Source organism: Poecilia mexicana, unplaced genomic scaffold (assembly GCF_051168715.1).
Source record: "Poecilia mexicana isolate PSO_F unplaced genomic scaffold, ASM5116871v1 scaffold_5, whole genome shotgun sequence".
Taxonomy (NCBI): Eukaryota; Metazoa; Chordata; class Actinopteri; order Cyprinodontiformes; family Poeciliidae; genus Poecilia; species Poecilia mexicana.
Genome location: NW_028263374.1, coordinates 18,682,644 through 18,702,791, shown reverse-complemented (window position 1 = coordinate 18,702,791; position 20,148 = coordinate 18,682,644). Strand labels below are relative to the sequence as shown.

The following is a 20,148-nucleotide window of genomic DNA, read 5'->3' as shown; positions in this document are numbered from 1 at the left end:
CGTCACTGACGTGGCGAAGGCGTTGCACTTTCGTCCCTCCTCTGCCGTGGACTCAAACTACCTCAGGCGGGATTTGGTTGTCGTTTTTGGGGACTTTATTTTCCCAATAACAACTTTTTTGCACCGCTTTTGTTTATATATCTCCACAAATCACCGTAACTGTGACCCTTGAGTCGATCTAAAGCGGGGCGAGGGCCAGCTTCCCTCAGACACAGATAGGCCACCATGAAGCTAACGGACAATGTGCTCCGGAGCTTTCGGGTTGCTAAAGTGTTCCGAGAAAACTCGGACAAAATTAACTGCTTCGACTTTTGCTCCAACGGAGAGGCAATCATTTCCAGCAGCGACGACGACTCCTTAGTGTTGTACGACTGCCAGGAGGGAAAGTAAGAGCGGCTCATCTTGCTTTTTTATGTTAGCTTTATGCTAAGCTAATAGCTGAGGCCTGCTGCGGTGCTTAGAGCGATGCAGCTTGGAATTAAAAATAAATGAGTCTGCTGGTTAAAACTGGTCCAGTATTAACTGTTGTTTTTTAAAGCCCGTGTGTCAAATATTCAGTTTTATAGTCATCACAAGCTAAACACTTGATGAATATTATAACTGTTAAACTAAGTGGGAGGTGATTCTAAATTGAGAAAATGCGCTTTAATTTCACCTAATATTTCTAGAGTTTTTAATAAATTGCTTAATTAAGACGACAAACTGGTGCTGTAGCAAGTAGGCGTTGTATATTTCGATCTTGAATATTTAAGCTGTTCTGCCGCCATTTCTCCTTTTGGTTAAACGGGGCTAGCATATTTAAAGTAGAAATACTTGTCTCGTAGTGGGGAAGTTCAGTTGTCATAGCAGCAAGTTAAGGATAAGTGGGAACATGCATATTTACAGAAAGATAAGGGAAAATAATGCTATGCAGTTGCTAATAATGGTAAACTCAGATTATCAGGAATGTGCAGCTGACTAGCTTTATTTGGAGCAGAAAATGTACATTTGCATAGATTTGTTATAAAAAACTGCAAAAAGGGATGTTCAAATATGATCAGCAATGTTATTTGAAATTAGAAAAACTGCAAATAACAGCAAACTTATAAGACTTGTTGAAGCTCTGATGTTTATAAAGTCTGCTGGAAGGAAGGATCTGCGACGACGCTCATTTGTGCACTTAAGATGCAGAAGGAAAAAATGAGCTCTCCATTTAATGTTGAGTTGGGAGTTTTTTAATGGATATCTGTCAATTTTATTGTGACTTAATTAGATTTAGTTGTGAATACCAACTTGTTTGTTTGGAAGGATTAAAGTTTTTCCATTTTTGTATTACAATCACAAGTGTTATCTGATAGCCTAGGGATCGGCAACCTTTATGATCCAAAGAGCTGTTTTCACACTTAGTCCAAAATATGCCATTTAGAGATGCAAATGTTATATGAGCTCTTGAAAGAAAGACAACTTACAGATTTTGATAAACGGCTACAATAGGAAAAATTATGTCATTTCTAAAGAACAGTCATTTTATTCCTTTTTGATTGTTTTGAAACAAAGAAAAACATATTTTTGTCTGGAAAAGAGGATGGATACATTTTCTTCTATGTGTGTTTTGACATCTGGGGGATATTAGTAAAAAGAAAATTTGACAAACTTACTAAAAAAATTGATCTAAAAGTCTATTACTGGTATATTTAGTATCATTATGTTGTGGAATTTCAATGTAATTGTTCCATGAAAAACTGGAACTGCTAAAATCAGCATGTGTTTTTAAATATATATTTTAAAACATTAGTTGGCTCTTTATCATTTTTAGCCAAAGTTATTAAGAGTCCTGGAGGAAGGTCCAAAGAGACTCCTGTGATAGACTGACACTGAGTAGTGCATCATCGCGACCTGGAAGAAAAAGGATTCAGTGCTTTGCAAAATAATTTACAGGCAGAAATCTGGAAAGTGTGGTGTGTTTTTAAAAATATTTTTTAACCCCCTTATATGTTAGAAATCTGAAGCATTTCAGGTGATTTTCAGTAAAAAGTGGCAAACATTGACGCTTCTGACTCCAATCTGAACCTTGGAAGGTTTTTAAATTATTATAGAAGTGTGCTGCTGCTTACTGCTGTTGATTAATTTTCTCTAATTTATTGTTGTTTTTTTTGTGTCCCATTTATGGCAGACCCAAAAGAACTCTCTACAGTAAAAAGTATGGCGTGGATCTGATCCGGTATACGCATGCTGCAAACACAGTGGTCTACAGTTCCAACAAAATCGATGGTATGTATTCAGAAGATGCATGTTGAAATGCATGCCGTTTTGATTTTAATTTCCGTTTTGTCGCATAATTTACTGCTGCCTTGGCTCAGGTGGTGATTTGTGTTGCGTAGCTGCTCGCCGCGCTGCTCGCTGTAGCCTGAGGTAGTTGTTTGTACAGTTTGAGGGTCTGTGATTCTACCCCTTACAGGAGCTAACTGTACAAGTGACTGCCTTGCCTACGGTTGAGTGCAATCTTCAGACGAGCTTCGGATTGATTTTTTTTTTTCTTTTCTTTTATGCATGAAATAATCATGGATTTTGGTATGTTGGTGCCACTTATTTTGTTCTTTGTCTTTAAGACACTATCCGGTATTTGTCTCTTCATGACAACAAATATATCCGGTATTTTCCCGGACACAACAAAAGGTGAGTGCTGTCCTCGTGTTTCTGCGATTGGTTCGATGTGTCTGTGTTTTCACATTTCCTCTTCCTGTGTGTTTTCATCAGAGTGACGTCTCTGTCCATGTCTCCTGTGGATGACACGTTTATTTCCGGCTCATTAGACAAAACTATCAGGTTGTGGGATCTGCGCTCACCGAACTGCCAGGTAGGCATCTAGTTTTACTCATTTGTTTGAAGTAGTTTGACACTTGTTCTGTGAAAATTAAACCTTCCTAACAGATTGAATTTGGAGTTGGTTTGTTCACGAGTTTAGAAAATCAATGCTGTACTTGCTGTTATCTTTGCATTTTTAGGGTTTGATGCACCTGCAGGGGAAGCCTGTGTGCTCATTTGACCCAGAGGGTCTCATTTTTGCAGCTGGAATAAATTCAGAGATGGTTAAACTTTATGATCTGCGCTCATTTGATAAGGTATGGAAGGAGGTTTGACACTCGACTAGTTAAATTGATCCAAAAAGAACTAAATCGATCCCTCTTTCTAACAGGGTCCGTTTGCAACTTTCAAGCTTCAGTACGATCGGACGTGTGAGTGGACTGGACTCAAGTTTAGCAACGATGGAAAACTCATCCTTCTTTCTACCAATGGCGGGGCACTTCGCATTTTGGACGCTTTTAAAGGGGCAGTGCTGCATTCTTTTGGGGTAAGGATGGAGTCACTGCAAAATGGAGAATTGAAATCCGGTAAAAAAAAAAAAATAATAATACTGAGGGTTTTTATTTTCTATCCACAGGGCTACAACAACAGTAAAGGCGTAACCTTAGAGGCTTCTTTCACTCCTGATTCTCAGTTTGTGATGATTGGTGAGTTTGTATAAGTGTGCATTTATGTGTCACTTTATTGGTGCTTTAAATTAACAGTTCAGCAAAAAGAACATTTGATTTATTTGGAATAAGGATATAAGTGTTTTCAGCTGAAACACAGACCAGATTTCTGCTCACATGATGATACAAAATATAATTTTAACAGCTACTCTGAGACCAGGCAGGATGGTTGTTTCATTTAGAGACGCACCGATATCTGGGGAAATTTATTCATTGTAAACATGAAGTAATTTGTGTTCATGCTGTTTAAACTCAAAAATAAAATGGAACAAATATTAACTAAAAGATGAAAATTAAATGTGCCAGTAGTTGAAGAAGATATTATAAGGTTGATTATGAACACGAATTCTGTATTTTTAGTAGGACTGCATTCAATAATTACTTAGTTACTGATTATTCTGGTGATTAATTAATTAGATAAAAAATCAGCACATTCTATTTTGGATTTAACCACTATTATTAAAAATACATTATAAAATACCATTATGTAATTTTTTCTAAATTAGAAAATAAAAATTTTATTGCCTACAATGAAATAAAACTGCATTCCTTTAGCATACGCTTGATCATTTGCAGCTAAAAAAATACCTCTAACAGCAACATATTATTGTATTGTTGCAATATAATAGTATAAAGATGCAATATTTGATAGGTAAAGGTATTTACTGTGCAGTTCATTAAAATTTTGCTTGACAATGCTATATTTCGGTAGAATTGTGGTCTCACTGTCTGCACCTGATCTCAGTCATGTTGGAGATCAGGGAGCATAGCGATGCTGGTTAACCAGAGTTACTTTCACTAATTCAATAATCTGCTTTTTATTACTGAATGTGAATGCTTACATCCAACATTTCATGTGTTTTAGGCTCTGAAGACGGAAAGATCCACGTGTGGAACGCTGAAAGCGGGATGAAGGTGGCGCTATTAGACGGGAAGCACACAGGCCCCATTACCTGTCTGCAGTTCAATCCAAAGTTCATGACCTTTGCCAGTGCCTGCTCCAACATGGTGAGTTTAAGAGAAACAAAACGTTGCCTCAGGCTTGACAGACATGTCTTTGAGAAAAAAGCTTAGCTATTAGATAAATTGATGAATTATTAAAAATAGCAAACATTAGACCATTACATTTTACTAATTTTGTGCATTTCTTGATTTACTTTGTCTACATATGAGGGGCTTTTTTTCTGTGATTTTCTTTAGATTCTGTAAAAATGAAAACATGAAACAAGCAAAAAAACGAGAAAAACGCAACTTTAAACATTAATTGAATACTTTTTCTACTAAAACAGAATTTAAGTGCAATTTCTAATAAAATATTTAAGAGATTTTCTGCCTCTCTGTGTAGAAATAAACAGTCAAATATGTAAACGGTAATGGCTGAAGTGACTTAAATGTGATATGAATTTAATCTTTCAGGCTTTCTGGCTGCCGACCATTGATGACTGAGGAGTAGGAGCAGCAGCTGACCAGCAGGGGGCAGTGTGAATGTCACAAAATTAAATTGTAAATAATCAGTTGTAGGAATAAAACATGTTTGCTTTTTTATATTTCTATTTAACATTAAATTGTTTCCTTTGTAAAAAAAAAAAATATAGTTTTGACTTCTTTTAAATTGTGCCAGTTTATATTTCTTTTTGGGTCTTTGGTATTTTTGAAATTAGTGTAAAAAGATTAAAATAACAGTTCCATGTTTTTTAAAGCATCTGGGAAGGAAATAATTTTTTTAGATTCAAATTATAAGTTAAGATTTATTAATAGGATTGAATTTAATTTAAAGTGTGGCTTAAATGTGTTTTCTTTGTAAGGTTAGAGCTATAGTTATGTTGAAACCCAGTATGACCTGATTTTATTGGAGCATAAACATCTTACACAATCTGTTGACCATCAGAATCATCCCATGTGGAAATATTTGAGTTAAATAAGTCAGGGATAGCTTCCTTAAAGTCACTTTGGTTGCATTAACTCATCAAACACTAAATATAATAGAAAAGCTGGTATTTATCACCGTTCTCAACCCAGACTGGTCACTCTTTATTAAATATTGGCTGGCCTTTGGGTTTACATCACCACAGTTTTGGGTCTCTGACTCTTCACAGTCCAGCACCCCTGCCTGGACAGTCAGAGATGGAGCTAAATTTGGTAGAGGTGATCAGGTTCCACCTCTGTCCACATGACACTGTCCCAGTTACTTGAGCAGTGTCCCTTCTCATTCCGTCACACTTTGAGTCCAGACACACAGACACGCTCTGCAGTCTTGCATCAAAAGAAGAACGACTCTTCATACTTCATCCTAATTTGGACTGATTGTTTTGGTTCGGTGGAGTTCCTGGTTCTGCTTCGTCTTAAGCCATCCTCGCCTCCCTTCTTGAACACCCCCGCGCCTTGTTACCCCCGGCGGGAGAAAGACCCAACTTTACCCGCCATGTTTCTCGCGTTGGTGGTGACGCCGGAGCTGCGGCAGTTCCTGGCCAGGGCAAGAGGCGGAGCGGCGCGCCTCATCAAAGTCTGCATCCAGGACGGTGAGTGACCCAGTGCAGGGTGCCACGCAGCCTTAAAAACCCTTAAATGGACGTGACAAACAGAAATGTGCCAACCACCGGCCTTAAGTTGTGTTATCTGATATGCAGTGTGAACTTTTCTGTGACAAAAGTTGCGCGCGCAGCCATCTTCGGTGCGTTCTATGGCGGCGGTTGGTAACTAGCTGCTAATATAGCCTAGCTAGCTTACGTCTATAACGGTTAAGTGCAAAAGTATCACCATCTGGCTGTCGCTTGACTGTACTCGATAATCCCCTGTATTTACAGTTTTTTTCTGTTTGAAATTTAATTCAAGCTGGCCTTAAAAAGTCTTAAATTTGACCTGCTGACATCGGATACCTCGCAGTGGACAAGCTGGTCCTCTGCACAGATTATTTGAACCTTGACTTAAATAAACCTTCAAGGACAGCCAGAGTTTATACAAAAACTTTGATAAGTTTTAAGTTAACAAAAATAAATCAGTACTTCACAGAACAAATATTTGTACAGTTTTGATATTCCACTATTTTTAGTGGAATTGTTAAAATCTGATTATAAATGTAGCTTGATTTACTTTTTTACATTGAAGATAATTGCAAATCTTGGAAATAATTTTACTTCTCAATAAAATCTGGTAAAATGACCATAGGGGGGTAGATTACCGAAGAAATGTAGACATTATATATTGACTATACTTCAATGTATTTTTACTCAAGTAGAAGTAAAAAGTAGCTGACAAGAAATTACTTGAGTAAAAAATTATTTGGTTAAAAGGATATCAATTAATGACTAACTGATTAAAACATCAATTATTTAATATTTAAAAATTGCATCATCAGATGTACCAAAATATAAAGTTATGTGGAAATTTCAGTATTTTAAAGACCAAAATTAAAATATTCAGGAATAATAAATAATTCATTTCAATGTAAATCTTATGAAACTAACAAAAACTACATGTCTGGTGACTTCCGAAATTTAATTTAAGAGCGAGCAACAATACTTAAGTTACTCAAGTTAAACTAAAAAGTGGCAAAAAATACTTGTAAAAGTAATTTTTTCCCAAAAAGTCACTCAAGTAAATGTAATTGAGTATGAGCTAACTCTGAAAATGACCTTTTTAAATATCTTAGAAAACAGCTGATTCTCTCTGATTCAAATGAAACCAACTCCAAACTATTTTCAGTTTTCATGGCTGACTTCTCTCGAGCAACAGAGCATGTGTTGAGAGCATTTAAGTTCCCTGGTATTCACAGCAATGACAAAGCGGAGAAAAAAAAAAAAGGAAAGTAGGGGAAAAGCTAGTCATGTCCTCAGGAAAATGAAAACCAGAGCAGCTGTCGTCTGAAAGCAAGGCAGCCTGTAAGAAGAAAAGCTGGATGAAGCAATAACTTTCTAGGCAACTGTTTATTGCCGAGGTGTTTACATCATGTTTTTGTGTGGAACCAATGTCACGCTGTAATATGATTCATGTCAGATGCAATGTGGGAAGTTTTTGGGGCTATCTTTGTGAACAGAAGAGATCACTTGAAGTATTTGGTCACATATTTTTAGGGTTGATGTCAGACAGCGTAGTGACAGAGAAGGGCTGGTGCTTTAATCTGATACTTATACATACAGTCCTTTGCTAAAATATTCACACCCCCAATAAAATGTATTCTGTTGGGATTTTATGTGATAGACTAAGATAAAGTAGAAGGACTTTTATGAATTAAAAACTTCCATTTGTGTGAATTTGTGCTCGGTCTTCTAAATCAGTACTTTGTAAAAGCTTCTAGAGCTGCACATCTAGAGACATTTTCACCCAATCTTTGTGAAACAGCTCAGACAGATTGGATGGAGATCATGAAGGGACTTTCACAGATTTTCAGTAGGATTATGATCTGGACTTTCACAATCCAGAGAGCCGTTTTTCCCTCAGTTAAGCTCCATAAAACTTAGACACACAAATGTTATATGACCTGCTGAAAAACCTCAACTTATAATTTTTAATAAACATGTACCTTAAGAAGTTTGTGATTTTTAAAAGAATTTACTATTTGTTGGTCAATTTGCAGTTGTGAAAAACTCTAAATTTTAATTGATTAATCTACTTTCTGAGATCTTTAAAGTTTAAGATATTTATTCCTAATCCCGCTTGAAAGGTATTCAGATTTTCCTCCCTGACATTTCCAGTATGTTCCCTTGTGTTCATGATGCTGTTTGTTCACTGATGCTCTCTGAAATTATACCAGATTAAAATACATAAATATGTACATTTCTTTACTATAAATGTGACTTCTAAATGAAATTTACTGGATTTCATTTAGAAATATTTGAGTACAGCAGGCTATCTCGTCTTCTTTTAACTTCACAGTTATGTACCAATTTGTGTTTGTCCCTCATAAAATCTCAATAAGATACATTGTGGTTTGTAGTTTTAACGTGAAAACTATGGGGGGGGAAGAGTTAAGACATTTTAACAGTGATGTCATGAACACTTTGATAATGACACAATAAAAATGAGTGAAGTGGGGGAATATCCAGGGGCGCCATCAGTAGGACAGAGAAAACGTGCATACATTACTTACTGATTCACTTTGTAATTAAAACCATATTATAATATTCATGTACCAGTTCAATGTATTGGGCTAAAGAGCCAACAAATAAATTATATTACATAGACAAAATGGTTACAGACTAACTTGAAACAAGAAAATCTACAGATAATATTAATAATGACAATAATTTTAAAATTGAAAAAAAAATATTGAATTTTATTTATTTTGTATTTATTTATTTAGTGGGTTTTACATTTTTGTCTTCATGATTCTCTGGGGGGAGAGGAGGTCAACATTTTTCAAGAAGGGGCCATTGCCCCCTCGTGTCCTCCTCTTGGGGGCGCCACTGGGAATATCTGGTCAAATGAATGCTGTTTAGGCTGCATCCTGATATTTAGTTTCCAGTTCAGGTGGCACTAAATATAACATTTTGAAGCACAGATGATGCTTCAGGAGTTTCCCGAATGATTCAAACATAAATATTAAAGTTGGGCGGTACCAGTACCGAAAACAGAACCCTTCACCCGGATGATCAGCCTAAATCTACCCCAATGCACTTTGCTCTCTCGGGTCGCCGCTCGGCTATTTGAACCAACACGTGACGCGCTCTGCCTGTTCCAGTGTCAAAGGTAAAACAAGATCTCTGCATCTGATTGCATCACCCTGAGGTTCGTATTCACCGAGCAGACAGAGAAACATCTCTCAGTCAGCAGTTAGGTTCATACTTGTTTATGCGCATAAAGACTGCAGAGAATGGCTGATGGAAAGTATGTGCATGCAGAGCTGGAATGTGTTGCAGCTCAGAATAGAAACTTGCCCCAAGAGAGTCGAAGGGGAAAACCCCCCGTGTACCCAACAAAGGACACCAGACTCCAGGTTTCTGTTTGTGTTTCACACAAAAAAACCCAGCTGCATTTTTAACTCCAAACCTAATCTTATTTTCTTTCATCATAGCAGCCAAGGTTGTCAGATTTTACTCAGGAAGGCTGTGCAGTCGATATCTGGGGAACAAATACATGGTTATGTTGGTTTAATCTGTTTTTAATTTAGCTTTTTTATATAACTTTCCAGGACAGTCAAGGAGTTCATTTTAGGGGAATTTACCTAATCTACTAGATTAGGGATTGGCAACCATTTTGGCCCTCAAATAAAGGTCGTGTCACATGATCTTCCAAAAAAAGTACAAAGCCTGTCACAATAAGCAGTTAACCAATTAATCCCATGATAAATTAAAATGAGCTCCATAATTTCCATTTTGATTACATTATAATCCAGTTTACTATTGGTTTTGGTTTTTATTCCTGTTTTATTTACTATTTTAGACATTTAAAATATTTTCCAGCCTCAGTGTTTAGTTTTTTTTAAATTTATTTTTATTTAAAGTTTATTGGTCTTTGAGAGGGCAAACTTGATTATTATGTTGGTATCATTAAATTACTTGAAGTTTGTCTCAAAATAACAATATTAGAGTTATTAATTTGTCATTGAGCAAGAAAGCACAACAAAATGTAAAAAATAGCAACTCTCGAAGGCAGTGCAAATAAGTATATTTAAATAATTTTGAAAAGAAAATATAGTAGAAGTGCACAGAAACAACCAGGATGTTAAGAAGATGATGATCAGGGTTTGGATTAATTAGTTCTTGTAGACATCTGTTGGGTGGAAACAGTTTTTTAGTCCTTATTCCACTGAAACACAGTTTATTGTCATTTATCAATAATTACTGGAACAATTTATTATCCAGCAAAATTCGCTGTGGTGACAAACAACAGAGCCATGGTTTTATCACAATTTTTACCTTTTAAGATAAAGAACATGGTGAAACTTTATTCTATGGAATGTTAATATTTGTGGAGACTTAAAAAAAGCCTCTAGTTTCCAATATGATTACAAGAAAAACAGATCCAAATAAATATTATTTGTAATTTTTGTGTAATTCTGTTGCAGAACTCAAATTATTTCATGAAAAAGCTCAGAAACTGTTAAAACCTGCATTTGTTATTATATCTTAAAAATATTTTTAGGTAAAGTTTTTGAGGGCCATTGTCTGAGCTCTAAAGAGCCACTTGTGGCCCCTGGATCACATTTTGAACACCCCTGTTCTCAAGGGTTTGAGATGCAAAATAAATAAATAAATAAAAAATTTGAAAAATAATTGAGAATTTTTTATTAGTCTCAAAACATCAAAATAGATTATATCTTGCATAGAAATGTATTAAGTATGAAGCATTTTATTTGCTTTAAAACAAAAACATTTTGAGTATTAAGTTTTAATAGTTTGTCTGTTTTTCTATTTCCTTCCTAAAATTATTCCTCTAATTACTTAATTAGATTCAGTTGTAAAGGAAACACATTTTTAAACACGTTTATTGCTGATGTGAAATCTAGACGTGGCGGCTCTACGTGTTGCACTAGAGAGGCTCTGGTATGTGATGAGTACTGGTCTGATTTTCAGAGCAGCTGGTGCTGGGAGCCTACAGGGAGCCACAGCATCACTGGGACCAGGACTATGACCACTTCCTGCTTCCTCTGCTGGATGACCAGGAGCCCTGCTACGTCCTGTACCGCCTCGACTCCCAGAATGCTTTGGGCTATGAGTGGATTTTCATCTCCTGGTCTCCTGACCAGTCTCCAGTAAGAGAAAAGAAAAACATGTTGCTAAAACTTTATGGAGACACAGCAGCCTCAAAAATTTAATCTGAAACTCTAAATTAACTCTGTTTTATTTTAATTTAAATTCAGCTGGAGTAATCACATTTTTATGCTTTGCTAAAAGCTTTGTGCATGTTTAGTTTTGTAACCAGTTGAAACAAATGTTTACATTATTATATAAAAATCAAGCTACATTTCTTGTGTGAGATCACCAAAACTGTTTGCTAAATGCCAGAATAACAAGAAACATAACTTTTAAGATTTTTTTTGTTGCTCTCTTCAAATTAAATAAAAAATAAATAAGTCGAGATATCAGGAAGAGAGATGTGGAGCAATTCTGGATCAGCTTTGGGAACAATTCCCAGATGTCTGAAGTTGCCATGTTGATTTGTTCAAACAATCGCATGGTGTTTACAGAAGTGTAAGCAGTGTGGGAACGTCCAGCCATCATCGTGTTTAGGAAGGAGACGGGTTCTGGCACTTAGAGATGAACGCGTGGTAGTGTGAAATATAAATCACAATTCCAACACAAATGCAAAACAAGATGTTAACGATGCTAAAGTTGGTCAGACCGTGTCATTATTCTCATTGAAACATGTTCTGAATCAACATAGGCTGAAAGGCCACTTAGAGAGGAAGATGCAGGCTTCATAAAAATCTAGCTTGCAGTGTGTAAATGCACTGCAGAACAACAACTTCAGGCTTTGGACACGTCCTACAGACCGAACAAACTCGTCCATGATCTTTGTTACATTTGGAGAAGAAAGGGTGACCTGCATGAAGGAAGGATTTGGCTCAATGAATTCATGTCTGCTGTTTGAAGGTGAAGCAGAAGATGTTGTACGCCGCCACTCGAGCCACAGTGAAGAAAGAGTTTGGCGGCGGCCACGTGAAGTACGAGTTATTTGGCACCACGGAGGTGAAAAACCTTTTAAATTTGCCGCCGCTTTCACAATGTGTCTGCGTTTTTATGGCGATCTCTTTCTTCTATTGCTGCTGCAGGAGGACGTCTGCTTGCAGGGTTACCAGCATTACGTGTCGTCCTGCTCGGGTCCGGCTCCGCTCACGCTAGCTGAGCAGGAGCTGCAGAGGATCAAAATCACAGAGGTGAGAGGTCAGCCTGTCTGCCGTGGTGCCGTCATCCCTGCACATAGCTTTGTGTATGACCAGCCTCCCTTTTTTACTGCCTGCACTGGACTCCTTATGTAGTATTATACAGCTGTGAAAAGACATTTATTCTATTTTTATTTGGTTTATTTTGTCACAATTAATAGTTTCAGATCATCACACAGAGATGGTTTTCAGCCAGGTTTTAATGTGATTTCTTGAATCTAAAGGTCAGACTGTAATTAGGCCTGGAAATGGCTAGTTTATTAAAAAGCACAAACATGGTTTCCCACAGTTCATTTATGTTTTAAGGGATGGAAATATATTTTCACATAGGACCAGGTTGGCTTGAGTCGCTTAATAAATTAAATCTCCATTTAAAAACGATATTCTGGTATTACACATACAAAACACAGAGAAACAACCATGAACACACCAACACCTAAAGGTAATTTAGAGAAACCAAATCATGTTTTTGGATTGTGGGAGGAAGCCGGAGTACCCTGAGAACATGCCAGGATTAAAAATTTTTTGTACTTATTCAGCATGTTTTTCTGATATTAAAGTTGATCTGACACATTTAAGTTAAACAAAAACATTACAAATGCTTAAGGAGGCACATTCTTTTTCACATAATTTTATATCTACAGTTTTACTTGAAAGGTAATTCTTTGTTATGATTTCCTTTCCAGGGCCGGGTAAAACAGGTATGTTCATTAATTGTTACTATATTTCTATGCTTTAGTGCAGGGTGTCCAAACTTTTTGTCACATGGGCCAAAATGGCCTCAAGGGATAAAAATATATATATTTTTTACTCACTCAACAATAAACTGAACATGCAATACTTGAATTAAACAAATAAAGTAGTGGATTTGCTGCTAGAAAATGATTTGTAAATTATTCAAAATCCAAAACTTAAAAATGGTTCTGCAGATTTGCCTTATTAAAAGTATTTTGCTAATTCTCTAGGCATCAATTGTAAATTATAGATCACAGATTAATCAATTTGGATTAATAAAATCAGGATTTAGGTCACTCTTTCTATGAAAATGCTTGGTGTATTTAGCAAAGCAAAACATTTGTGTTATAACCAAGATTTTATTTGTGATAATTTTGCCCTAATTAAAGATAGAAAATATCAACCTATATCAAATACTGAAGGCCCAAATTTTTATCTTTCAGGGGCCGCAAATGGCCCCCTTACCACACTTTGGACACCCCCAGCTTTATTGGCTCTGAATATTGGGAAATAGAAAGTTTTACCATTCCTGTAACACTTTGAGTCTCTGAAAGGCATTTCACATATCCTGTCGATGCTGTGCTGCCCCCTGCAGGTGAAGACAGAAATCAGCGTGGAGAGCAAACACCAGACACTTCAGGGCCTCGCTTTTCCTCTGCAGGAGTCAGCCAAAAGAAGCCTACACCTGCTGGCCCAGAGGCGCATCAACTATGTGCAGCTGGTGAGCAGGAAGAGCCGCGGCTCTGAACCAACAATCAAAGAGCCGCTTAGCTTCCTGCTGTTTACTCTGGTGTTTTCAGAGGCTGGATGTGGAAAAGGAGACGATAGAGCTGGTCCACGCCAACCCCACAGAAATTCGTGATTTACCCCGCCGGGTTCCCAAAGACACTCCCAGATACCACTTCTTCCTTTACAAGCACTCCCATGAAGGAGATTACCTGGAATCCGTTGGTACGCTCCTGATCACTGTACCGTAATAATCCTGTTTTTGCTGTCGTGCTCCATCTCAACATTTGCATGAACTCGGTTTGAGTTATTTTCCCCTCATCACTTTGCGACAACGTGAAGAAATGTTGAGTTAACCCATTAATTTTTAAAGTAAAAGCTTAGTTTGCTGCGTTTCAAATATTTAAGTGAGAAAAAAACGGTTGTGACTCCACACTGTGGATCTGAAACGGTGCACACCCCTTTCACATGCAACATTCTTTCATTTAAAGAAAAAGTAAGGTAATTCAAAAGCTTTTCTATGTTTAATGTAACATGTATCTTGTGTAACAACAACAAAAAAGCTGTTATTAATGTGTTTACACAAGTATGCACAGCTTTAAACTGCAGCTTTCTTTTGGGTAAGAAGTTCATCAGCATCCCACAGTTTGACTTCGTAATATATTCCTAATCTACCTTAGTAAAGCTCTTCAAATCTGTCAGATTGAGAGAACATCTCTGGCTCACAGCCTTCTTCAAGTGACCACAGATGTGGTTTTTACGTCTTGCAGGGTCATTCTGATGTCTTTGTTTTGTTCATTTGCATTTATGTTTGCTGTGATGCTCAAAAATTAAATAAGAATGAAGGCATTTTCATCTTTTTCCACTACAATAACACAAAATCCAAGTATTTCTGGCCTAGTTTCTATTGCAAATATCTTATTACACTTGAAATAAGACAAAACTAACTCAGAAGTAACTTTTCAGCAAGATAGAGGAACTTCTTTTACTGAATATTGATGTAAAAGTTTTAGTTTCACTGCCAAATTATTTCACTTAAAACATTTGAGAAATGTCTTGGTTAAGGTAAAATAATCTGCTAAGTAGCTAGTACTTTGTAAGATTTAGAAACTTGACTTAAGTATACTGCTCAAAAAAATAAAGGGAACATTTCACTTTAATTTTGTGTGTGGCTCCAAATCCAGGCCTCCATTGGTTAATAAATTTGATTGCCATTGATGATTTTTGTGTGATTTTGATGTCGGCACATTCAACTTTGTACAGAAGAAAGTATTCAATGAGAATATTTCATTCATTCAGATCTAGGATGTGTTATTTGAGTGTTCCCTTTATTTTTTTGAGCAGTGTATATGATTCCTTAATATTGATGAAAAACTTCTAGTTACATTGATAGATTATTTCACTTAAAACGAGACATTTTTCCTATTTTTTAAGTGAGATAATTTGAAAGTAGAAGTAGTACTTTTTCATTAATATTAAGGAATTATTGGCTCAGAACAAGCTCCTACATCTCACTGAAAAGTTGCTTGTAAGTTAATTTTGTCTTATTTTAAGCAAACTAAGACGTTTGCTCCAAAAACTAAACACAAACACTTTGTAATATTTTGTGTTTTTGCAGTGCAGCAGAAGGTTTAGGGTAAAAGCCGACTTCTCCTTGACAGAATCTGATGTAAAGTAATCCCGCAGTATGCTGCTGCCACCTCCACGTATCACTTGTGTACTGTTGTTTTGGTTCCAGACACTTTCTGGAGTCACGGCTTTCATCAGACAGCAGCTCGTTCTCCCAGATGGTTCTGGGGGACGTTGGCCGGGTCCGGATGTTTTCTTTCCGTCGTGCAGCTTCACTCCTACGTCAACAAACGTGGAAAACGCAGACGACAGTTTTCACATGACGATCCTGGCCAGCAGATCCTTGCAGCTTCTGCTGGCTTGTTGGCCAGCTTCACTCTTTTCATCAATTACAGAGAAACATCGAGTCTCTGAAATGTCACGGTTGCCGCGTGTTTTGAATTATTTGTATCCTTCTGCTGACAGATATATTTGTGCAATGGGATCTTTTTGACATTCAGTAACCTCTCTGCAAATGATGGCTTCAGCTAAAGTATGCAAATCAGCAATTTCCAGGAAAATCCCACTAGGAAAACCAGAATTGATTTCCATTTAGTCAGATTCTCTGCAAGTGAGGGCAGGAATGAAATCAAGAAGCCTGAACACTGGATTCGAAACTATTTGTTTAAAGCTGCGTGCATGTTCCACCTTTTCCTGGTATCAGGAAAACACAACATTTTAATAGCAGTCTACTTTTAGAGCCCAAAGTAAAGCGAACCCTCGAGTAAAAACTTTTTCCACAGAATGACAAATATCCTGTGCAATTTAACTAAAAACTAATTTGTAAATGTGTCATAAAAGCAGCAGAGCATAAGTGCACAGACTCTTAAACTTGTTCTTGGTTGAAACATATTTTGATACAATGAGAGTATTCAGGCTTCCTGAGTTCACACCTGCCATTAATTATGGAGAATCTGATTAAGTGGAAATAAAGTTCAGCTGTGCTCCGAGACGCATTTACTTCCTTCAGTCGAAGCCAAAGCCTGCGAGGAGATCAAAATGGTTCCATTGTACGAAAACCCACAGCATTAAATGCGGCACAGAGATGATCGTTATCGATAAGTGGGGAAAATATGGGACGGCTGTGACTTTACAAAAACCGAGCGTTTCTCCAAAACAGATGAAAAGAAGAAGCTGCAGAGTGTTGAAGACGTGACAACACTCTTTTGTGTTTTCCTGGGTTGCAAGATAAAATTATTTTCTTCCAAAGAAAATCCCTTAATCTGGTTAAAACCTGCATGAGAATGTTTATTTTTTCAAGGATTTCAATTAGTCTGTGGAATAGTAGCATTATAATAACACTATACTTTTACAAACATTATAGAAAAAAGACATAATGTAATACCTTAAAACATAAAAATTCAAATCAACAGACTAAACAATTTTAACATTTTTAAAACACATTTAAACAATTTAAAAGATAGATTAAAAAACAAACAGCAACAACCTTCACCCATTTCATCAATTCAATGTTATTTTATGAATTATTATAGATTTTTAAATGCTCTATTTAAATTTTAATGTGTTATGTTCTGATGAATCCACACCAGCACCTCTCCAACCGAAAGCAACACCACAGTTAAATATGGTGGTGGCAGCATCATGATCTGGAGCTACTTTTCTCCAGATGAGACTAAAGTTTTAATTTTTCTCCAAAAACACAAAATCGTACCAAGTATTATTTCCACTACCAGATTTTTTTCCCACTTATAACAAGACATTATTCAAATGTTTTAAGTGGAAAAAATCTGCCAGTGAAACTTAATACTTTTTTATTAGTGTTAAGAAATTACTGACTTAAAACAACATATTCAGGTAGATTTGGAGAAACTTTGCAAAGCAGAGAGGGGCAAATATTTCCAAATCAAGTCGCTTTTAACAAGTGGTTAGTTCAAGAGTGTGCATACTTATCCAAGTAGGTTGTTACTGTTATTTCGATTTAAAAGATTTGTTCTTATAAGGGCCACATTAGGAAATTAAAAAATAGATACATTTTACATCCCAAAAAGCGTGATTGTAACAGGTTGTGAACATTTTCTAAAGCCACTGCTGATATAAAATGTACATACATCAATTAGGACTAGCTGTGGTTTCACTGAGGTGAAATGCTCCGCTACGCCATCACACTCTTTACACGAAGCCTTCAATCCAGCGGTGGCTTTCTGAATGAGTCCTGAACGCATTTCTCTCCCATAAACATTTATGATTGAAATCCTCCATAGGGTCAAAAGGTCAATGATTCTGGTCATTCAGGATGAGTTTTCAATTTTCTCTGGAATTTCTAAATGCTTCACCTCTATTATACAATTTAGATGCTTAAACTAGTTATATTTATTCGCCCTTCTGTCCTTAAGCGCTTTAACCCTGGCCCTTTTGAGCCTGAAGCTGAATAGTGGTTAGATGTTTTATTCTGATGTTTTATATCCATGTTTCGACTTTTTGTTGGCCACTGTTCCAACTTTTTTTCTGCCCAATTGAAAATTACCTTTCTCAGTTTCCTCACTTAATATGTAATTTTTAATTTAAAAGTTAAAAAATTAAACACAAAAAGGTTAAAGTGGTATCTAGTTTTAATCATATTTCACAGAGCTCTAACATTTCTGGATATTTAAAAGATAAGAACCCACAGACATTGTGCAACACATTTATAGTTTACCGCCAATCTGATTTACATATTTATTATTCTAAGTAAGTGTAGCTTAAATGCACAAAAAATACATACAAAACTTAAAGGTTACCTATTATTTTTAGAACAGGTTATGATAGGTCTGTGGGCTTTAAAACACATGCACATTATATATTTTTCAAAAATCATTCTTAGATAATGAGATTTTAGTCTCATTAGTTAATTTGAATTTACTTATATTTAATTTCCCTTTGGGATCAATAAAGTATTTTTGAACTGAATTTTAATTGAAGCAGTAAAATCAGTTGACCAAATGCGCTGGAGTTCCGCTTTGGTTGCTAGGTAACGGCGCAGTGCCCATAAAATGTGCCTCAATCAGGAGGTTTTCGAAACGGGTAATTTTCCAAACTTCTTACCAGAAAACAACTCTGTGTTGTTGTTTTTTTTTAACAGCTTGAACTATTTTTATAGGCAGTAGAAACCCAAATGGAAGAATAAAAACATGCCAAAAGGTGGATTTTACATAATAAGTTCCTTCCAGCTGTGTGTATTTCTGACTGTTTCGATGCTCTCCTCTCTCTGCAGTCTTCATATACTCCATGCCAGGATACAGCTGCAGCATTAAGGAGCGGATGCTGTATTCCAGCTGCAAAAGTCGACTACTGGAGGATGTGGAGAGGGATTACCGCTTGGAAATAGCCAAAAAGGTAACAGATGGACAAACCGGCGAGGGGGGCGGATGGGCCACAACATTAGATAACATACTTTTACATGCAGATTCATCACTTGGCTCACACTGTGTACGTTTCTTCCACGCACACAGCAGAAACACAAAATCTTACCAAGATATTTACAGTGCAAATATCTCAGTGCACTGGAAATAAGACAAAACGGACAAGTAACTTTTCATATCAGAGCTGGTTTGAAGTGAATAATTCTTAAATTTTGACGTAAAAAACAACTCCTATTTCCACTAGAAAATTATTTCACTTAAGACATGGGGAAAATGTCTTATAAGTGGAAGTAGTACATTTTTTAAAATCAATATTAATGAAGTATTGACTTAAAACAAGCTTGTATGTCTTACTGAAATGCTACTTGCTACTTTTATCTATATTTAAGAGTACTAAGATATTTGCAGTAGAAAAAATACTTTGATTTTTCTTTCTGAACCTTTATAACAGTAGCTGCATTTTGAGGCTTAAACATCTGGCTTTATTTAAACTCATTGCCAGAAATAAACAGGTGACAGATGAGCTAAAACTTATACAACCAGACGATGATTTATTCATGTCAAAGTTATGTACTCGTAGTGGATTATAATGAATTATAGAAGGTCAAAGTTGCTTTCTGAATCATGAATTTTCTGTGGTGTTGTTGTGCAGTTGGAGATTGACGACGGAGACGAGCTGACGGAGGAATTTCTGTACGACGAGGTCCATCCTAAGCAGTACGCTCACAAGCAGGCCTTTGCAAAGCCCCGAGGCCCAGCAGGAAAACGGGGACATAAGCGTCTTATTAAGGGTGCAGGAGAGGCCATTCAGGACAGCTAGAGGCAGATCATAATGAAAATAGAGAGTATCTTCTAGCATTTTCAGGCCTTCCTTCCTGTTTCTCCAGATATGGAGAACAAAATTTATTTGGGATGCGCCGTTTAATTTCCTTTGGTCTTTGTGATAATGTTTTACAGACAAATCCTCACTCACACGAGACAGTCGGCTCCTGAGGATTTGTTATTCGCAAAATGTTAAATTCAATGTTGGCATCGACATTTAGGAGAAATGAACAATACTGTTTTGTTTACACAGTGGTGTCGGGTATTTTTTGTTAAGATTTTAGCATTTTTATTGTCTGTAGGTATCCAACATGTTTATTAAACACTCAGTATGTTGACCTGTTAATGTTAGAGTCTGGACATTTAATTAAAGGGGAATTAAAGAAGACCAGCAGTCTGACTGTCTGCAGTCAGACAGTGAGAGGTTTGTGCTTCTCATGAACTTTTATTGATGAATTTGAACTGTTCTTTTCCAGCTAGAGGCAGATAATAATGAAAACAAAGAGTATCTTAAAGAAGCTCTTCCAGACTAGTGGCAGCAGCAATTAGTGAACACCTGTGAGTC

The 20,148-nt window shown here is 36.5% G+C and overlaps 2 protein-coding genes across 3 annotated transcripts; both read left to right on the top strand.

Annotated features, from left to right (window-relative positions):
* The first annotated feature begins 22 nt into the window (after nucleotides 1-22).
* Nucleotides 23-5,102, top strand: wdr82 (WD repeat domain 82). The gene is made up of 9 exons (XM_014998938.2): nucleotides 23-386; nucleotides 2,153-2,250; nucleotides 2,589-2,655; nucleotides 2,737-2,836; nucleotides 2,985-3,101; nucleotides 3,176-3,331; nucleotides 3,422-3,491; nucleotides 4,378-4,520; nucleotides 4,929-5,102. The coding sequence occupies exons 1-9, from the start codon at nucleotides 226-228 to the stop codon at nucleotides 4,956-4,958; spliced, it is 942 nt and encodes a 313-aa protein (XP_014854424.1). The 5' UTR covers nucleotides 23-225; the 3' UTR covers nucleotides 4,959-5,102.
* A 137-nt stretch (nucleotides 5,103-5,239) lies between these two features.
* On the top strand, nucleotides 5,240-19,929 carry twf2 (twinfilin actin binding protein 2). Of its 2 annotated transcripts, XM_014998916.2 has the most exons (9): nucleotides 5,240-6,031; nucleotides 11,024-11,202; nucleotides 12,044-12,139; nucleotides 12,223-12,327; nucleotides 13,020-13,034; nucleotides 13,664-13,789; nucleotides 13,869-14,019; nucleotides 18,614-18,735; nucleotides 19,414-19,929. In XM_014998916.2, exons 1-9 carry the CDS (start codon nucleotides 5,683-5,685, stop codon nucleotides 19,579-19,581), a joined length of 1,311 nt encoding a protein of 436 aa, XP_014854402.2. In that variant the 5' UTR covers nucleotides 5,240-5,682; the 3' UTR covers nucleotides 19,582-19,929. The 2 variants fall into 2 exon arrangements, with proteins under 2 accessions (XP_014854402.2, XP_014854411.2); XM_014998925.2 differs by lacking the exon at nucleotides 13,020-13,034.
* The last annotated feature ends 219 nt before the right edge of the window (nucleotides 19,930-20,148 follow it).

What these genes read in the sequence shown, in the direction of transcription:
- wdr82 (XM_014998938.2), top strand. Translation starts at nt 226, where the DNA reads ATGAAGCTAACGGACAATGTGCTCCGGAGCTTTCGGGTTGCTAAAGTG. An exon ending in TGCGCTCACCGAACTGCCAG is followed by an intron (nt 2,837 to 2,984) that starts GTAGGCATCTAG and finishes TTGCATTTTTAG; the next exon opens with GGTTTGATGCACCTGCAGGG. An exon ending in TTCTCAGTTTGTGATGATTG is followed by an intron (nt 3,492 to 4,377) that starts GTGAGTTTGTAT and finishes CATGTGTTTTAG; the next exon opens with GCTCTGAAGACGGAAAGATC.
- twf2 (XM_014998916.2), top strand. Translation starts at nt 5,683, where the DNA reads ATGACACTGTCCCAGTTACTTGAGCAGTGTCCCTTCTCATTCCGTCAC. An exon ending in AGATTACCTGGAATCCGTTG is followed by an intron (nt 14,020 to 18,613) that starts GTACGCTCCTGA and finishes CTCTCTCTGCAG; the next exon opens with TCTTCATATACTCCATGCCA. An exon ending in GCTTGGAAATAGCCAAAAAG is followed by an intron (nt 18,736 to 19,413) that starts GTAACAGATGGA and finishes GTTGTTGTGCAG; the next exon opens with TTGGAGATTGACGACGGAGA.